The sequence below is a fragment of the Eurytemora carolleeae genome, unplaced genomic scaffold (assembly GCF_000591075.1).
Source record: "Eurytemora carolleeae unplaced genomic scaffold, Eaff_2.0 scaffold1434, whole genome shotgun sequence".
In the NCBI taxonomy this organism is placed as follows: domain Eukaryota; kingdom Metazoa; phylum Arthropoda; class Copepoda; order Calanoida; family Temoridae; genus Eurytemora; species Eurytemora carolleeae.
The window spans coordinates 733-17,303 of record NW_019397323.1 but is presented as its reverse complement, the minus strand read 5'-3'; the positions used below and the strand labels follow the sequence as shown (position 1 = coordinate 17,303).

Below are 16,571 nucleotides of genomic sequence, written 5' to 3'. Positions count from 1 at the left end.
TAAGAAAAATCATTTTGGAATTAGTTAATGAAAAAGGCAAACTCTAAAAGAATTTATTTCTGAACAAAGTTTAAACATTTTATCTTTTAAACTTTAAATCCTGTTAATACAGTTTTAAAACATTTCTCTGAAAAACTGTATTTAAGAAAGACACCGTTTTTTAGAACAATAATTGCAATAAACATTTTATCCTGATAAATGCAACGAATGTATGTATCTCATGTTTTGCTCAGCAAAAAATGTTGAAATCTAAAATATTTTTAAAAATCAAAGCACTCCATAACATTTTTGTTATTGACTAAGAAAGTCTAAAATTTTTATTCTCTTTTAATAATTTTATTTTTAAACTCGTTCTTTTCAGGCAATAATATTATTCACCTGCAAAAAAAGAGCTTGTTCCATCAGCATACTTTTTGAAAGTTCATTAGCTGTTAAAGTTAAAAAAAATTTGAATTAACTTTTAATTTAAAAACTCTAAACTCGTAAGTTTGTTAGGAGGGTCCATTTTTAAGTCTAATATAAGTAAAAATAGTTTAATTCGGATAATTCAGGCATATTGGAATATCAATTCACGCGGACTTCAGGGTTCGGTCATTAACCCAGAGAACTGTGACTTTTGTCCACAATTTGACCTATTTAATCTATCTTATACTTTTTGTCGGCATATACTTTTTCAATAAAAGTATGAACAGACAAATCCGTCAGTTAAAATATTTTCAAGTCATAGACCAACATTTGATTGAAATAAAATAGAAGAAACCAAATGCATCTGAGTCCGGTTGGTCCGGGGTGATTTGTACTTTTTAACCTTGCTGACAAAACCAAATGCATCTGGGTCCGGTTAGTCCGGGGTGATTTGTACTTTTTAACCTTGATGACAAAACCAAATGCATCTGGGTCCGGTTAATCCGGGGTGATTTGTACTTTTTAACCTTGCTGACAAAACCAAATGTATCTGGGCCCGGTTAGTCCGGGGTGATTTGTACTTTTTAACCTTGCTGACAAAACCAAATGTATCTGGGCCCGGTTAGTCCGGGGTGATTTGTACTTTTTAACCTTGCTGACAAAACCAAATGTATCTGAGTCCGGTTAGTCCGGGGTGATTTGTACTTTTTAACCTTGCTGACAAAACCAAATGCATCTGAGTCCGGTTAGTCCGGGGTGATTTGTACTTTTTAACCTTGCTGACAATGTATTTTAAAGTAAAATAATAATTACCTAACCAGGCTTCAGGCTTCTCTCCTGAAAATAAATTTAAATTAAATCTTTTTTATTTTTTCATGAAAATATTTTCATATCCAATGTTTTACAAAATAGGGTTTAAAATAATACTGATCATTTTCTGCTTGATCCATAGCTTAGTGTTTAAACTTTTTGTCTCTGGATTAAATATTTAAAAAAATTTTCCTTTTACTTTGTGTCAGATTGAAAATTGTTTAACATTTAATTTTGTATTTCTTCTCATTGAGAATTTGTAAAAAAAATTTAAATATATGTATATGCAGGATGAGTAAAAAACAAGAATTATTGAGGTTTTGGACAAAATTTAGAAAATTTTTGTTTTGTTAGAAATTAGGCGTAAAAAATAAAATGGGATATACAAAAATTCACCAAATTTAAGGTGGAAATCTGCTGTAAGTGTTATCAAATTATAACCTTAAAACTAATAATTGGCCAACATTTTTTGTTATATCTCATTCAATTTTTTTTAACATGTTCGCTGCAAGCTCTGTTGTCGCTAATCCTCTGTGGAAGAATAGAATTCTAGGGGGGGGGTATTTAACCCCAGGATTCTAGGGGGGGATATTTACCCCCAGGATTCTAGGGGGGGGTATTTACCCCCAGGATTCTAGGGGGGGGTAAATAACCCCAATAACCCCCCTTATTTACGCCACTGTATTAGAAGTAATAAAGTTCTCATTGAAACATACAAGCGGAGATCCTGCCTTGAGTATTGGTATTGGTATTGACCTATTGATTGCTAGTGTCTGTATTGACATCAATAGAAAACAAGATCGCACCCTGTTATAGTGGCGTTGATTAGTCACAGGATGGTAGCCGTATGGATGGTGTCCTGGTTGATACATTGATTAATTGATTGCTAGTTTCTGTATTGACACCGATAGATAATGAGATCACACCCTGTGTAGAGACGTTGATTAGACATGGTATTGTAGCCATGTGGATCATGTCCTGTTTGGTATTGATAGTAGACGGATTGAACTTGGATAGATGCGTCTTGAGAAATTGTAATGGAGTCGGTGTTTACTACAAAAACTGATGACAATGGCGTGAATCAAGGAACCTAGATGAAAGTAAATGCCTAGACCTCCAAGGAAGACAAATTAAGTTAATTACCAGGTTTAACAGGGTACTGAGAGAAACAAGACGAGAAGATATCTTTGAAGACAAGACATCAATAGGAACACTAGAAACTGTGGAAACATTATGCCCTTGGCTACCACCTAGTGAGGAAGGTTCAGAAATAGAAATAAACATGGCAGAAGTGCAGCAGGAGGGGGAAACCCCCTAATACCAGAGTTACAATTACAGTTAGTAATACAAAGAGTGGAGCAAATGGAGCTGGATAAACGAGCTCTGGAGGCGAAATTCGGAGCAAACTATAGAATGCTAGATAGGTCAGTGCATTGGATAAATAATCCCCTCCTAAGGGACTGTAAAGGAAAAATGAAAGGGGGTATAGGCTGAAAGCTAATCACTTTAGCTCTTGATCGCAACCCATGAAAGTTATATCTGATGTTCCTATCTCGAGAAACTGATTTACAACTTTGTCAAATTTATACGAAAATTAATATATATACAATTTTGTATAAAAGTAGTAGGTTTAAAAAGATCAAATTCAGCAAATAAGCAACTAATCTGAAAACGATGATATCCCAGAGAAAGCTAATTGTAAATTAGGTTTACTTTTATATTTGTTATTTCTATTTTTAATAGATTTCATTCATAATATTATTTATATGTCCGTATTACTTGATCAGAAATTCCACCAATGGCAGTGCAGTAAAGTGGTCATGTGATACAGGCGGAGACACGTGATCAGTTTACTGCTCTGCCATTGGTGATAGTTCTGGTCACGTGATTTAAGTTTAAGATTTTCTAAATTTTACATATATGAACTTTCGTATAATTTTTACACAGTTTTATATCAATTTCTCAAGACAGGAACATCAGATATAACTTTCATGGGTCGAGATCAAGAGCTAAAGTGATTAGCTGTCAGCCTATACCCCCTTTCATTTTTCCTTTACAGTCCCTTAAGGTCTAGTAAGGTTAATAAGTCAATAATGCTAATAAGCAATACCTACAGCCTGTCTTCTGTACTGGTCACTATTCTTGTATCTAGGAGAAATTTGGTAGGACATAAAGGATTGGGACAGTTCAAGCTCATCCGTTCTAAGTATAAACAACTATAGTTCATCCGGTCTAAGTATAAACAATTATAGTTCATCCGGTCTAAATATAAACAATTATAGTTCATCCGGTCTAAATATAAACAATTATAGTTCATCCGGTCTAAGTATAAACAATTATAGTTCATCCGGTCTAAATATAAACAATTATAGTTCATCCGGTCTAAGTATAAACAATTATAGTTCATCAGGTCTAAATATAAACAATTATAGCTCATCAGGTCTAAATATAAACAATTATTGTTCATCAGGTCTAAATATAAACAATTATAGTTCATCAGGTCTAAATATAAACAATTATTGTTTATCAGGTCTAAATGTGGCTTCTTTTAGGAATTATGCATCAAAGACCAAAAAGGACATCAGACATTAACGCTTCTTTAGAATAAAAAAACGGCGAAATCTCCCTCTGTTTTGCTTGAAGTTAACATGTTTAAACCTTATTATTTTAATTTAATTTAATTGAGTTTTTTACTTTATCACATAAAATCACGCTGTGCCTGTACCCCTTATATAGATAAAAACATACATTAAAGAAATCAATTATTAATCTCTTAAGTTTCTGTAGAGGTTAAAATAAGATTTGTATACGTAATCTGTTAAAAAAATTGAAAATTTATATTTTCAAAAATAATCCTTAAAATGATCAAAGAAGCACAACCAAGTTAAATAATAAACATATTGGACCAAAGAAATAAAGAAAATGAAAGAAAGCATTTATTGCTATTTAATTAACTGGACTTTTAGGACGCTTCGCGCCCATCTTCTATTTCAAATTCCGTGAGCATCTTCTCATTGTAACAATATAAAACAATAATAAAAGAAGTTTGCGAATAAATGCTATTTGTTCGTGGATTTTCTAAATTTTCAACAAAAAAAATTGAAGACAAACTTGTGTATCCATAAACCTTCCCTAGGGTCACGTGAGGTCCCACAAAAAATTAGACACGAATGGTTCGGCCGTTTTGACAGACAGATAAGCAAAGTATATACGTAAATAGATAACTGTTAAAAGTTGATTGCTTTTGAAAAAAAATTAATAATTGAAACTTTAAAATTCTGGAAACCCTGTCCACTATCAGGAACAAAACTAATGACACTTGTTTTTTGTTTACCTTTGTGATCTGTTGGTCAAATCTCCGTTGTAATACCTAAATCAAATATGGTAATTATTTTTAAATATTTTTTTAATGCTCTTTTAATATAAAAATCGTTTGATGAATTTTTTGAGTTTTTTTACTTTTAGTAATTTATTTGTTCTAACATTGGAATTTACTTCAAATCATTTTAATATCGAATTTCTTAAGTTGTCCCTTAAAACGCTAGAATTTTAAAATAAAAAGTTAGGATTATCACAATTATTATTTAATTTCATAAACAGACACTTTTCCATTAGATTTCTTAAATTGGCCATTGAGGATTCAGATTTCTTTTAAATTTACTATTCAAATTCTAGAACTGTCACGTCAATGTAATATTTTGTAGACTGTTCCTTTAATATCCTGTTTCCTAAACTGTTCCCTTAATACCCTGTTTCCTAGACTGTGCCTTTAATATCCTGTTCCCTAAACTGTTCCTTTAATATCCTGTTTCCTAGACTGTTCCTTTAATATCCTGTTCCCTAAACTGTTCCATATCCTGTTTCCTAGACTGTTCCCTTAATATCCTGTTTCCTAGACTGTTCCTTTAATATCCTGTTCCCTAAACTGTTCCTTTAATATCCTGTTTCCTAGACTGTTCCTTTAATATCCTGTTCCCTAAACTGTTCCCTTAATATCCTGTTCCCTAAACTGTTCCCTTAATATCCTGTTTCCTAAACTGTTCCTTTAATATCCTGTTTCCTAGACTGTTCCTTTAATATCCTGTTTCCTAGACTGTTCCCTTAATATCCTGTTTCCTAGACTGTTCCCTTAATATCCTGTTTCCCAGACTGTTCCTTTAATATCCTATTTCCTAGACTGTTCCTTTAATATCCTGTTTCCTAGACTGTTCCTTTAATATCCTGTTTCCTAGACTGTTCCCTTAATATCCTGTTTCCTAGACTTTTTCTTTAATATCCCGTTTCCTAGACTGTTCCCTTAATATCCTGTTTCCTAGACTGTTCCTTTAATATCCTGTTTCCTAGACCGTTCCTTTAATATCCTGTTTCCTAGACTGTTCCCTTAATATCCTGTTTCCTAGACTGTTCCTTTAATATCCTGTTTCCTAGACTGTTCCCTTAATATCCTAATTCCCAGACTGTTCCTTTAATATCCTGTTTCCTAGACTGTTCCTTTAGTATCCTGTTTCCTAGACTGTTCCTTTAATATTTTGTTTGCTAGACTGTTCCCTAAATATCCTGTTTCCTAGACTGTTCCTTTAATATTTTGTTTCCTAGACTGTTCCTTTAATATCCTGTTTCCTAGACTATTCCTTTAATATCTGAATTCCGATAAGTTTTATTAAACTCATCTCAAGATTAAAATATACAAGAGAAACAAAGGTTGAGTAGAACTTGTTTTAACTTTCAAATTTTGAAATTCATCCGTTTTCATTCGTTTTCATTCATGTATTTACATACTTTTCATCTCTCTCATCAATAGAGGTAATAATATTCACCATGTTTTAAAAACCCGGTTTTTTCAATTAAATTTTTTATTTTTGATCTGGCGGCGGCAGCAAGGATCATCTATTGGCGGCAATTAGAGTTTTCTCTCTAACCCTCAGCAAATCATCGTATAAAGATAACATTTTTTCAGACTTGAAAAGGGTTTAATTCTAACAATTTATTCACTACTTTTGATGCAAAAAATTGCATACCTCAGTTTTAAAAGAGAAACCACAAATGAAAATAATCAGGTTTTAAAAATAAAAACATGAATATTAAATTCATTCTTGACCCGATAAAGCTTTTAATGATACCATTGTGAAAAGTGAATTTTCCTCTAAAAATGGGGAGTCAGTTGAAATCACTTTTACACCAGCACTTCTAGCCTATAGGATTGTAAAACTAATTTCAAAAGATCAATAAATTCCTCATATTGTCTCCCTTGCTATCATGCAAAACACCTCCGGCCTATTGAATTGAATGGAATATAGATACCACCTTGTTTTTCCAAAAGTTAAATAAAATCTTTACATTGAAAACCTTTAAACTGATATAATCAGCACTCAGCAGTAATGTGATTGATATATAACCAGCATAGACTAGATTAAAGTTTATTGTACTTCTCAAATCAAAACGATGTTAGGTACTTTCACAAAGGGGTTTTCCCAAGCGACAACTTTCCAAGGGTATTTTCCCAAATGGCAACTTCCCAAGTCTGACCTAGCTGCAGTGCTTGGCCCATCCTAGCCGTAGCGCTTTGCCCCAAATTGCAGCATACGGTGCCGGCCTTAGGAGGCATTACATAACCTTTGGGAAGTTGCCATTTGGAAATTGCACAAGCAGCACAATTGGAAAATTGCCACTTGGGAAATTGTCACTTGAGAAGTTGCCCTGGGGAGAAAATGCCTTTGAGAAATTACCTAACACCGTATTTACTCACCTTATAGAATGTCTTGAATCAATGGAATCTCCATGATCTAATTCCTAAAAATAATATTATTGAATTCCTAAAAGTATAATTGTCTAGTTTCTAAAAAAATAAATGTCTAGTTCCTAAAAATAGAATTGTCTAGTTTCTAAAAGTATAATTGTCTAGGTCCTAAAAGTATAATTGTCTAGTTTCTAAAAGTATAATTGTCTAGTTCCTAAAAATATAATTGTCTAGTTTCTAAAAGTATAATTGTCTAGGTCCTAAAAGTATAATTGTCTAGCTTCTAAAAGTATAATTGTCTAGTTTCTAAAAGTATAATTGTCTTGTTTCTAAAAGTATAGTTGTCTAGTTTCTAAAAGTATAATTGTCTAGTTTCTAAAAGTATAGCTGTTAGTTCCTAAAAGTATAATTGTCTAGTTCCTAAAAGTATAATTGTCTAGTTTCTAAAAGTATAGCTGTTAGTTCCTAAAAGTATATTTGTCTAGTTCCTAGAGGTATAGTTATCTAGTTTCTAAAAGTATAATTGTCTAGTTCCTAAAAGTATAGTTGTCTAGTTCCAAAAAGTATAATTGTCTGGTTCCTAGAAGTATAGCTGTCTAGTTCCTAAAAGTATAGCTGTCTAGTTCCTAAAAGTATTATTGTCTAGTTCCTAAAAGTATAAATGTCTAGTTCCTAAAAGTATTATTGTCTAGTTCCTAAAAGTGTAATTGTCTAGGTCCTAAAAGTGTAATTGTCTAGGTCCTAAAAGTATAATTGTCTAGTTCCTAAAAGTATAATTGTCTAGTTCCTAAAAGTATAATTGTCTAGGTCCTAAAAGTGTAATTGTCTAGTTCCTAAAAATATAATTGTCTAGTTTCTAAAAGTATAATTGTCTAGGTCCTAAAAGTATAGTTGTCTATGTCTAATTACTAAATGTAAAATTTTCTAATTCCGAAAAGTATAATTTTCTGATTTCTAAAAGAAAAGTTTTTTTTGGTAAAAGTATAGTTGCCTAATTTCTAGAAGTAAAGTTGTCCAGTGCTTATAAGTATAGTTGTCTAATTCATATATTTTTTCAACCTGAAAGTTTTAGACCTTTTATATTTCAAAATTTGATAATGTTTGATTTATAGTTGAATTAATCGCTTAAGATACCAAAAGTCTACAACGTCACGTTTCAAAACATTAAAATATTAGAGTTAGTGGCTTAAGTGCCCATATTCTTTGTATTTTTGATTTTGTTAGAAATTAAAAAAAAGGTCAGCTGTCTTTAATAGTGTGTGTTGTTTCAGAAATTGAAATCAATTCAATATGTATCATAAGATTTACAGGATTACCCATATTCCATTGATTTCAGGTTATCACTGTAAGTATTCAATCGGAATTAATCTAGCCTTAAAGGGAAAGTAGGCTTAATTTCAATAAAAGTTACAAGACGGATGTATTGTAAACCTTGTAAATTCTTTTCTGATCAAGGATGACCGGAAACTAACAACGTATTTATCCACAGACACGCTTGTAATTGTTTAGTCATACCACTCTATAAATAATAGATGTTTAGACATACCACTCTATAAACAATAGATGTTTAGACATACCACTCTATAAATAATAGATGTTTAGACATACCACTCTATAAATAATAGATGTTTAGACATACCACTCTATAAATGATAGATCAATTGAAATTTTATCTAAGACAGATTCTTAAACCAAAATATTTATCTTTTTCATAATAATTATGATAGCGTCTGATTGAATCAGGGTTCAGTCACGTGGTTGTTGATTTATCTATCTTCTCATCCAACTTTATGAATCCTGGAATCAGTGCTAAAAGAAATGTGTACTTCTACCGAAACAAGGGTGAGGAGACATATCCTTTAAACTAAAATAAATATTTTTTAAAAAATTTCTATCCATTTTTTCTTTACAAAACTTTAGGCCAACCGTATTTTTGTTTTAACCCTGGAATCTTTATTAGACAGGATGATATTTGCTCAACTATATTTGTTTATTTACTCAATCTTTCTTTAGAATCAAGAAGAAAATTGCGGATTTTCCATCTTTGCAGATTGTTCAGCTGCAGTTATTATAAATGATCAAACTTGGGACATAAAAAAAGAAAATGAAGGGAGACCGCCAACAAAGATTTAAATAATAGATTTATGTAGATCAGAAACATTGTGAAATATTATTAAAAATCAAATCTTAATAGTTAGAAAAATCTTAGAGATCGTGTATTTTTCAAGAGCTTTTATTATAATCCTCTTTTAATATTTGAGAATTTAACAAGTACGTTATTACGGCCCTATCTAGATTCTTTTTTTCAAGGAACTATACACAAAGTTTCAAGGGGATGTCCAATTCACAACGGTGACTCTTTGAACCTCTGTCTGATCAAGGGTGACCAAGATATCTTTACTTGTCATAGTTAAGTTAGAGACAAATGGAAAATAGCAGAATTCTAAACTTTTTTAGATAGAAAAACAAAGATATCTCCTCATTGTTATTCAGTTTTAGGTAAAAGAGCACAGTTGTGTATTAGACATTCCGCTAGTTTCAAAATTGTAAAATCTATCAGTTCGCCTGTAAAGTATTTCCGCTGCATAAATTGAGTGTTTCTGATCTTGAAAAGTGTGATGTTCAGCCTCGTTGTGTTCAAGAAATAAACATATACTGAGTTTATATTGCTGATCCCAGGCAGTAACGTACAGTTTACAGTTTGTGTTCATTTGAGCTGGTCGTTCCCAGTGTATTTCCTTGCTATCGGGTAGTTCAATAAAAATATAAAATATGAAATATGAATTATCGAATCCTGATTCTTTTGAGAATATTTTTAACAAGCTTGGAAACTTTGAAAGATCTCTTAACTATCAACTTGACATTCTCAAAATGTGCTCATTACAGTATTTACCATCAAGCTCTCTTCTTAAGATGTGGAATAACCTGCCTCTTGACTTAAAAAGAAGCAACTCTCTAAGTATATTTAAAAATAGACTACTACATTCTCTTTTTGAAAATTACATTACAATGTGTTATAAACCGAATTGCTATTCATGTAAAACTAATTAGATATGTTTTAAAATGCTTTGATATTTGTTGTGTACATGTCAGAATATTACTTTAAGCTCTAGTTATTCTAATTAGGGTATAATTTTTTTTGTATAAGATAAAATCGCACCCTAATCTCTAATAGTTCTCCTTAAATCTATTTACTTGAAATGTTTTGTTATCATTGTTGAAATTAGGTGGAAAAAATAATAAAAACAGCCAAAAGCTATTTTCCACCTAATTGCTTTATACTTGTACTGGTAAACTCGTTCTGTAAACAGATACATGTATTTTAGCAATAAACTTATCTTATCTAATCTAATGATCTAATGACCCTTCAATACCTGTGAACATGAGCTTTCCTATATATAAAGTGCACTTCTAGAGAAGTTCTGTTATGGCTGCAGTAAATACAATGCTTATTACATTGGGTAACACAAAATATATTTACCAAAACAAGTTATTAAAACATAAACGCAAAAAAGATAAATTCTACCATTTTAAATAGTTATAACACTCTTCTTTTTTGGATAGAAATTTTCTCTTTATCGAGAATGTTCAAGCCATTATTTTTAAACCAGAAAATTATTTTATGTTAAGCCTTACTTAAAGCTATATATTGTAATAGTTTGGGAACCCAGCGTTGACCATGTTACTCATTGTTACTCCTACCGTTTACCCGCATTTGGTCGATTAAACAAACTAAATTTCTGCTATTTAAGCCGATCAACTCAACTCAGACTCTCAAATCTCAACTAAGTTCTCTAATCAAAACTTGAGTCAAATCGGTCAAGAGGTTCATGAGTTATGATCGGAAATACAGTCAGACAGACAGACAAACAGAGAACACAACCTATAGATAAAGACAATTGTCATGTCTAAAATAATGAATTGTTTCATGATTAAAAGAAATTGGTTTTACGAAATCAAATCCTTGTCAAATAATTTTAGGAAATTTGGAAAATTAAGCAACTGTAAAAACGACAAGAAAAATCTCCGCTGATTAAATTATCTATTAGTAAATATTTGGTCAATAATAAATGACTCGAAAATGTTAGCAGTTGAAGGGTAAACACAATCTTATATTAGAAAGAGAGAAAGTGATTGCTTTTCAAATAAAAGAAATTCTTTTTCCAATTACTTTTTTCAAAGTAATTGTTAACCTATTGGAAAATACAAATTTATTCACCAATTGTTATAATTAGAAACTCAGGTAAAACCTTTATCAAAATTAAAGATGTGTTTGGAGCCGGATTAATTAAGATTTACTGTTAAGATTATCATAACGGTTTAGTCAGGTAGAACCTGCAGTTTATTGTAAAGGAATTGAGTCTTTTTAACTTTGCAACCCAATGTCGATTTTTCAAACTATCAGTTTTATTAAATCAACTACTTACTCAGATTTATTCATTCATATTTTCATTAACTGTTCGATAACTGATAATGTATTCCTCTCTTCTCCTGAACAAATTCCTGTAAAGGTCCCTAAACTGATAAGATAACAAAAGGTTTTAACTCTTAAGTTTCAGGCGAAACTCTTTGGTTTCAATGGGGTTCATGAGCAAATGCATTGACATTAATTTTTGCTATTGGGTGGAAAGATACACTTGATTTCATACAATCGTAGTAGTATATATCAATACAATGAAGACGACTTTTAATTACAATTATTGATTTATACCAAGCTGTTAAACAGCATGGATACAAATAGAAATGGAAACATAAGCTTCAATTAAATAAAAGATCATTTTTGTTTACTTGTAGAATTAAATAGCTGACCTGACGCATAGCTTGGTATCCCCGCATCTCAGCTGTGTTAGGGGTTAAAGCTCGAACATCTGATGAACACCATTTTTTTGTCGATTTGGGGTTAAAAGGACTATAGATGTAATATGAAGGGACCTGCCTTGTATAGAGTTACATGCCCTGGGCACTTTAAATATTTATCTCATCAAAATATGGAAGGAGGTTAGTTTTTAGTTTGAAAATTTCGGCCACTTTTCTGATGGAAAACTCAGAAAGCCACTTGATAAAGAAATCACAAAAAATATTTTTTTAATTTTTATAAATGTTGTTTAGGACATCGTTGTGAATCGTCACTAATAACTGGATTGGCATGCACTTGAAATGAAACCTATTACAGTCCCTTAATTAGCTAAATATAAATTTGGCTTGTCTGTCTGTCTGTTTGTTTGTCTGTCTGTCTGTTTGTATCCAATAAACGTCAAAACGGTTGAACCGATCGGGCCCAAATTTTTTGTGGGACATCTATGGACCCCAGGGAAGGTTTATGAAAAATCAAAATTTCAAATATTTGTCTCTATCAAAATTCGATCGTCATTAAATTTTTAAAAATTTTGGAAATCCGCGAAATTTTTTGTGAAAATCCGCGAATTATTTTTGTTTTGTTTTACGATGTACACAAAGAGAACATGTTCACAACTAATTTAGAAGAAGGGCGCGAAGCGCCTTGAATTTCTAGTTAGCTAAATTGCGCTACTTTTACAAGTTAAAAAGGTATCTTGATAAAAACTTTAAAAATTGTTAGTTAAACTTAAATTTAAATAAAACCCTCTTTGAAAACAAACTTTTGCATTTTTTATTGAAGTTCCATGTTTTTGCATTTTGGTAAATATAGCATTTGAATTGTGCAGTTTGTAATTTGTCATAATTATAATTTAAGAGTCATTTTATTTTAGGCTTAAAGTAACAATAAATACAAACTCATTTAGTACTTTCAGATTAGATTTATAAGAAAGTGCAAAACTAAAACGTAGAATGCAACATCACAAGTTCAACCGAAACATGGTTATTATTAAACACTGGAATAAGTAAAGGTAAATATTCTCTATGATTAACTACAGTATGTACACTGTACACTGTACAGGGCTATTCATTAATCACGACTTGAAAATCTTTGATTACACCGGCTTGAAGAATAATAGAAACTTTAATAGAAGAATCTACTCAATATCAAATAAATTCCGTGGACTCGGGGTAACCCTGATTTTATATTTAAGTTTCAAGCGAAACTATATTTACCCACTGTACAATTTGAATTGAATTTTGGATTCAAACTTCTGAACAGTGAGCATCACTGATATCGGAGTTTGACCCCTTATAAACATTTATTTTGTTTTCAATCCCAAATGCAGCCTTAAGGGCCGTAATTAAACCACTGTGCAACTAAAAATTTCGTTTTAAAATCACTGTTTAGCTGATTGTGGCTATATTTAGCCCAATTTTTAAGCGATAGTTGTGCATTAAAACCGCAATGGAATCGATAGAAGCAAATTATTACCACTGTGAAATATTAATTAATAGCCTTGAAATCCTATGCAGTCTGCAATAATTGATAGCGTATTTCTCCCACTGTACAACCTTAAGTGTTGTGTTTTAACCGCTGTTATAACCGCCAGTACTGCATTTAAACCACTGTGCAACCCTTAATGCCAAATTTAAACCACTGTGCAACCCTTACTGCCGGATTTAAACCACTGTGCAGTGTGCAATCCTTAGTGCCGGATTAAAACCGCTGTGCAATCATATGTCGCTTAATAAAACCATTGTGCAGTCGTTAGTAGGGTATTTATCCCACTGTGCTCCTCTCTTATACATTTATCTATCAGCTCTAACCCTACTGTCCAGTTGGAAAATTGGGGATAAAACTAATCCAGGCCGGGACAACATATGCCTTGATTTATTGCCTGGATAGGAGGGAAGGGGGGGGGGGCAGGGATTGAGGAGGAGGGGATTCTAATCTCACTAATTTCCAAAGAAATCCTAAGATTATCTATAGATTAAGATTGCTATGTTACCATTGGGTAACAATAACAAAAATAATAGATAAAATAATGAAAGTACCCTAACCCAAATAGATTCTAGTGAAATAGATGGCAATTTAGAATTTTTACGCTCTTAGTACAGGTGTATTCTGACGTCACAAGTGTCAACTCAGTTTTTGTGTCCGACAAAATTATCAATAATAGTGATCATTTTAGAATAAAGTGCTTATCTTACAGTAAAATAAGTGAAATTTTATGTGTTCTTAATTTTCTGTTTTTACACTTTTTTATTTAATCTTGGAAAACGTGTCAACTATTATGAGAAAATTTCGTTTTCCTTGTTATATTTGACACTTGTGACGTTGTGTATAATTGGTTCATTTCTCTGTTGCCACCTATAATAATTGTACTTGATAATCTATTTGTCCTAACCAATTATTTAAGAGGATTAGGGTTGCACATAAAGACTATAAAAGCTCGAAATAAGTGTTAACATCTTGACTTTCGAAAATTTGAACTTTAAGAAAGTGCATAATTAGTAGATTTTTGACACTACAATTATTTTTTTTATTCAAAAATGTAGATATATACTTTTGAGAAATAGTCGATGGCTCCTGAAATCACGTTAAAAAAAAATCATATTAGTTGTATCTAAACCGGAAGGTTGATATTAAATCGGGCTTTTTTTGGAATTAAACGAGGTTTTACTCGGGTTTATGATTTTAAAATCTCAACTCCGAAGTCAGATGTCACAATTCATTAAAACATACAGTGCAAGTAGTAATTAAGTGTGGTTCGTGTTTTCGTATTTTACCTATATTTTTTTTTCAAGGTCAAAATATGTAAAGCGAAGAAACGAACCTAAAACAACCCAAGGACGATTCGAAAACGAACGTTTTTCATTTTTTTAGGATAAAATATTGGAAAGTTTACAAAAAGCAAACTTTAATTTAAGACAGTTTTGGAATACTTTTGTTTGTTAAAGGTTTTCAAAAAAGGAACCATCAACTTAACAATCCTGAGCTAAAAAGTGTCTGGTAAGAGGATGACATTGCTGAGCTTTGTGTCTTAACGCGCTCTGAATTAAAAGTTTTGAACTCTGAAAGAAATGGTTTCCTAAAGGGGTTCGGTCGGACTGGATTCCCTGAAACCTTCCTGTGTTGTTCGCATTGTCGGAGATCTAAACAGAAAATAGAAAACAAAATTTAAATACATTTTACGATCTTACAGAGGTGCCCATCAAATATGGGACACTGATTTAAAATTTTCTTTCTTGTTTCAACAAACTGTAATTTTCGATCACATTTTGACAAATTAAAATCTAGTTTAGCTTGGTTTTTTTTTACTTTTTTGTCTGCGAATACGTTATACATGAAAAATAATCATAACACCATAAGTTTAAAGATCGTTAAATTATATTTAGACCAAAAATCGATTGAATTCAAATTGAAGAAACTGAACGTATCTCTTGCCCTGGTTGGTCCTTATTTGAATAGCTTTTCATATCGACTTTTATCTTTTTTTTTTTTTTAACAGGGTAACAAAGATAAATTGACATTTCGAATTGGTTAAATTAAGGCTTCAGCCTTGAATATAGTCTTGTAAAGGCTATTTTAATGATTTGGGAGAGAAAAAAAACAAGTTTACAGTTTCCGGAAATCGTACATTTAAGAAAACACTCGTCTCTGAAGTCTCGTCCTTTGTGGGTAAGACCCTATAAATAACTATTCAACTAACAACAAATTACATTACTTAATGAATTGTTCACCTTGGACTTTAATCCATCATTTTGTCTTGACAGTTTCCTTTCATTACCCTCATCCAGTTCATCATCACTAAATACCCAGGTATAAATTGTCTTAGTTGTCTGTTGCCCGTTTGTCTGTTGTCTGTTGTATGTTGTCTGTTGTCTGTTGTCTGTTGTCTGTTGTCTGTTGTCTTATGTCTGTTGTCTGTTGTCTGTTGTCTGTTGTCTGTTGTCTGTTGTCTGTTTTCTGTTGTCTGTTGTCTGTTGTCTGTTGTCTGTTGTCTGTTGTCTGTTGTCTGTTGTCTGTTGTCTGTTGTCTGTTGTCTGTTGTCTGTTGTCTGTTGTTTTTGTCTGCTGTCTGTTGTCTGTTGTTTGTTGTCTGTTGTTTGTTGTCTGTTGTCGGTTTTCGGTTGTCTGTTGTCGGTTTTCGGTTGTCTGTTGTCTGTTGTGTGTTACTGTTATATATGTCTGTTATCTTTTATCTATTATCTGTTATATGTTATCTGTGATCTGACATCTGTTAACAGTTATCTGATATCTGTTAACTGTTATCTTTTGTCTGTTATCTGTTATCTGTTATCTATAATCTGTTATCTATTGTCCTACCTGCCCTGGTGGTTTATCTGTCTATCCTTGAAGTTTAGTGTATCACCATGTTTTCTCTTATTCCTTCCTTCGTCTAGAAACATTATTATGATTGACAAGCTCTCTTAAAGAGACTGTACTATACTTACTGTACTTTACTGTACTGTACTGTACTTTATTGTACTGTACTGTACTGTACTTTACTGTACTGTACTTTACTGTACTGTACTTTACTGTACTGTACTTTACTGTACTGTACTGTACTGTACTGTACTGTACTGTACTTTACTGTACTGTACTTTACTGTACTGTACTTTACTGTACTGTACTGTACTGTACTGTACTGTACTGTACTTTAATTTCTAACAACAGCTGAGATTTGTAGAGTATCATCTTTGATTCATGAAGGTACACCTATCAACCTTTGTCTGACCAAAGATGAATAAGAATTTGTTGTCCAGGTAAAAAATGT

The 16,571-nt window shown here is 31.9% G+C and overlaps 1 protein-coding gene across 1 annotated transcript in view; it reads right to left on the bottom strand.

Annotated features, from left to right (window-relative positions):
• Positions 1-16,203, bottom strand: part of LOC111713504 (uncharacterized) — a 28,821-nt gene extending 12,618 nt beyond the window's left edge. Inside the window, exons 1-8 of the mRNA XM_023488371.1 lie at positions 16,121-16,203; positions 15,536-15,602; positions 14,884-14,947; positions 11,762-11,820; positions 6,962-7,005; positions 4,550-4,585; positions 3,326-3,417; positions 1,219-1,242 (exon numbers count right to left, since the gene is read on the bottom strand). Coding sequence (XP_023344139.1) covers positions 1,219-1,242; positions 3,326-3,417; positions 4,550-4,585; positions 6,962-7,005; positions 11,762-11,820; positions 14,884-14,947; positions 15,536-15,602; positions 16,121-16,203 — 469 coding nt within the window. The remainder of the gene's footprint in view (positions 1-1,218; positions 1,243-3,325; positions 3,418-4,549; positions 4,586-6,961; positions 7,006-11,761; positions 11,821-14,883; positions 14,948-15,535; positions 15,603-16,120) is intronic.
• Between the last annotated feature and the right edge of the window lie 368 nt (positions 16,204-16,571).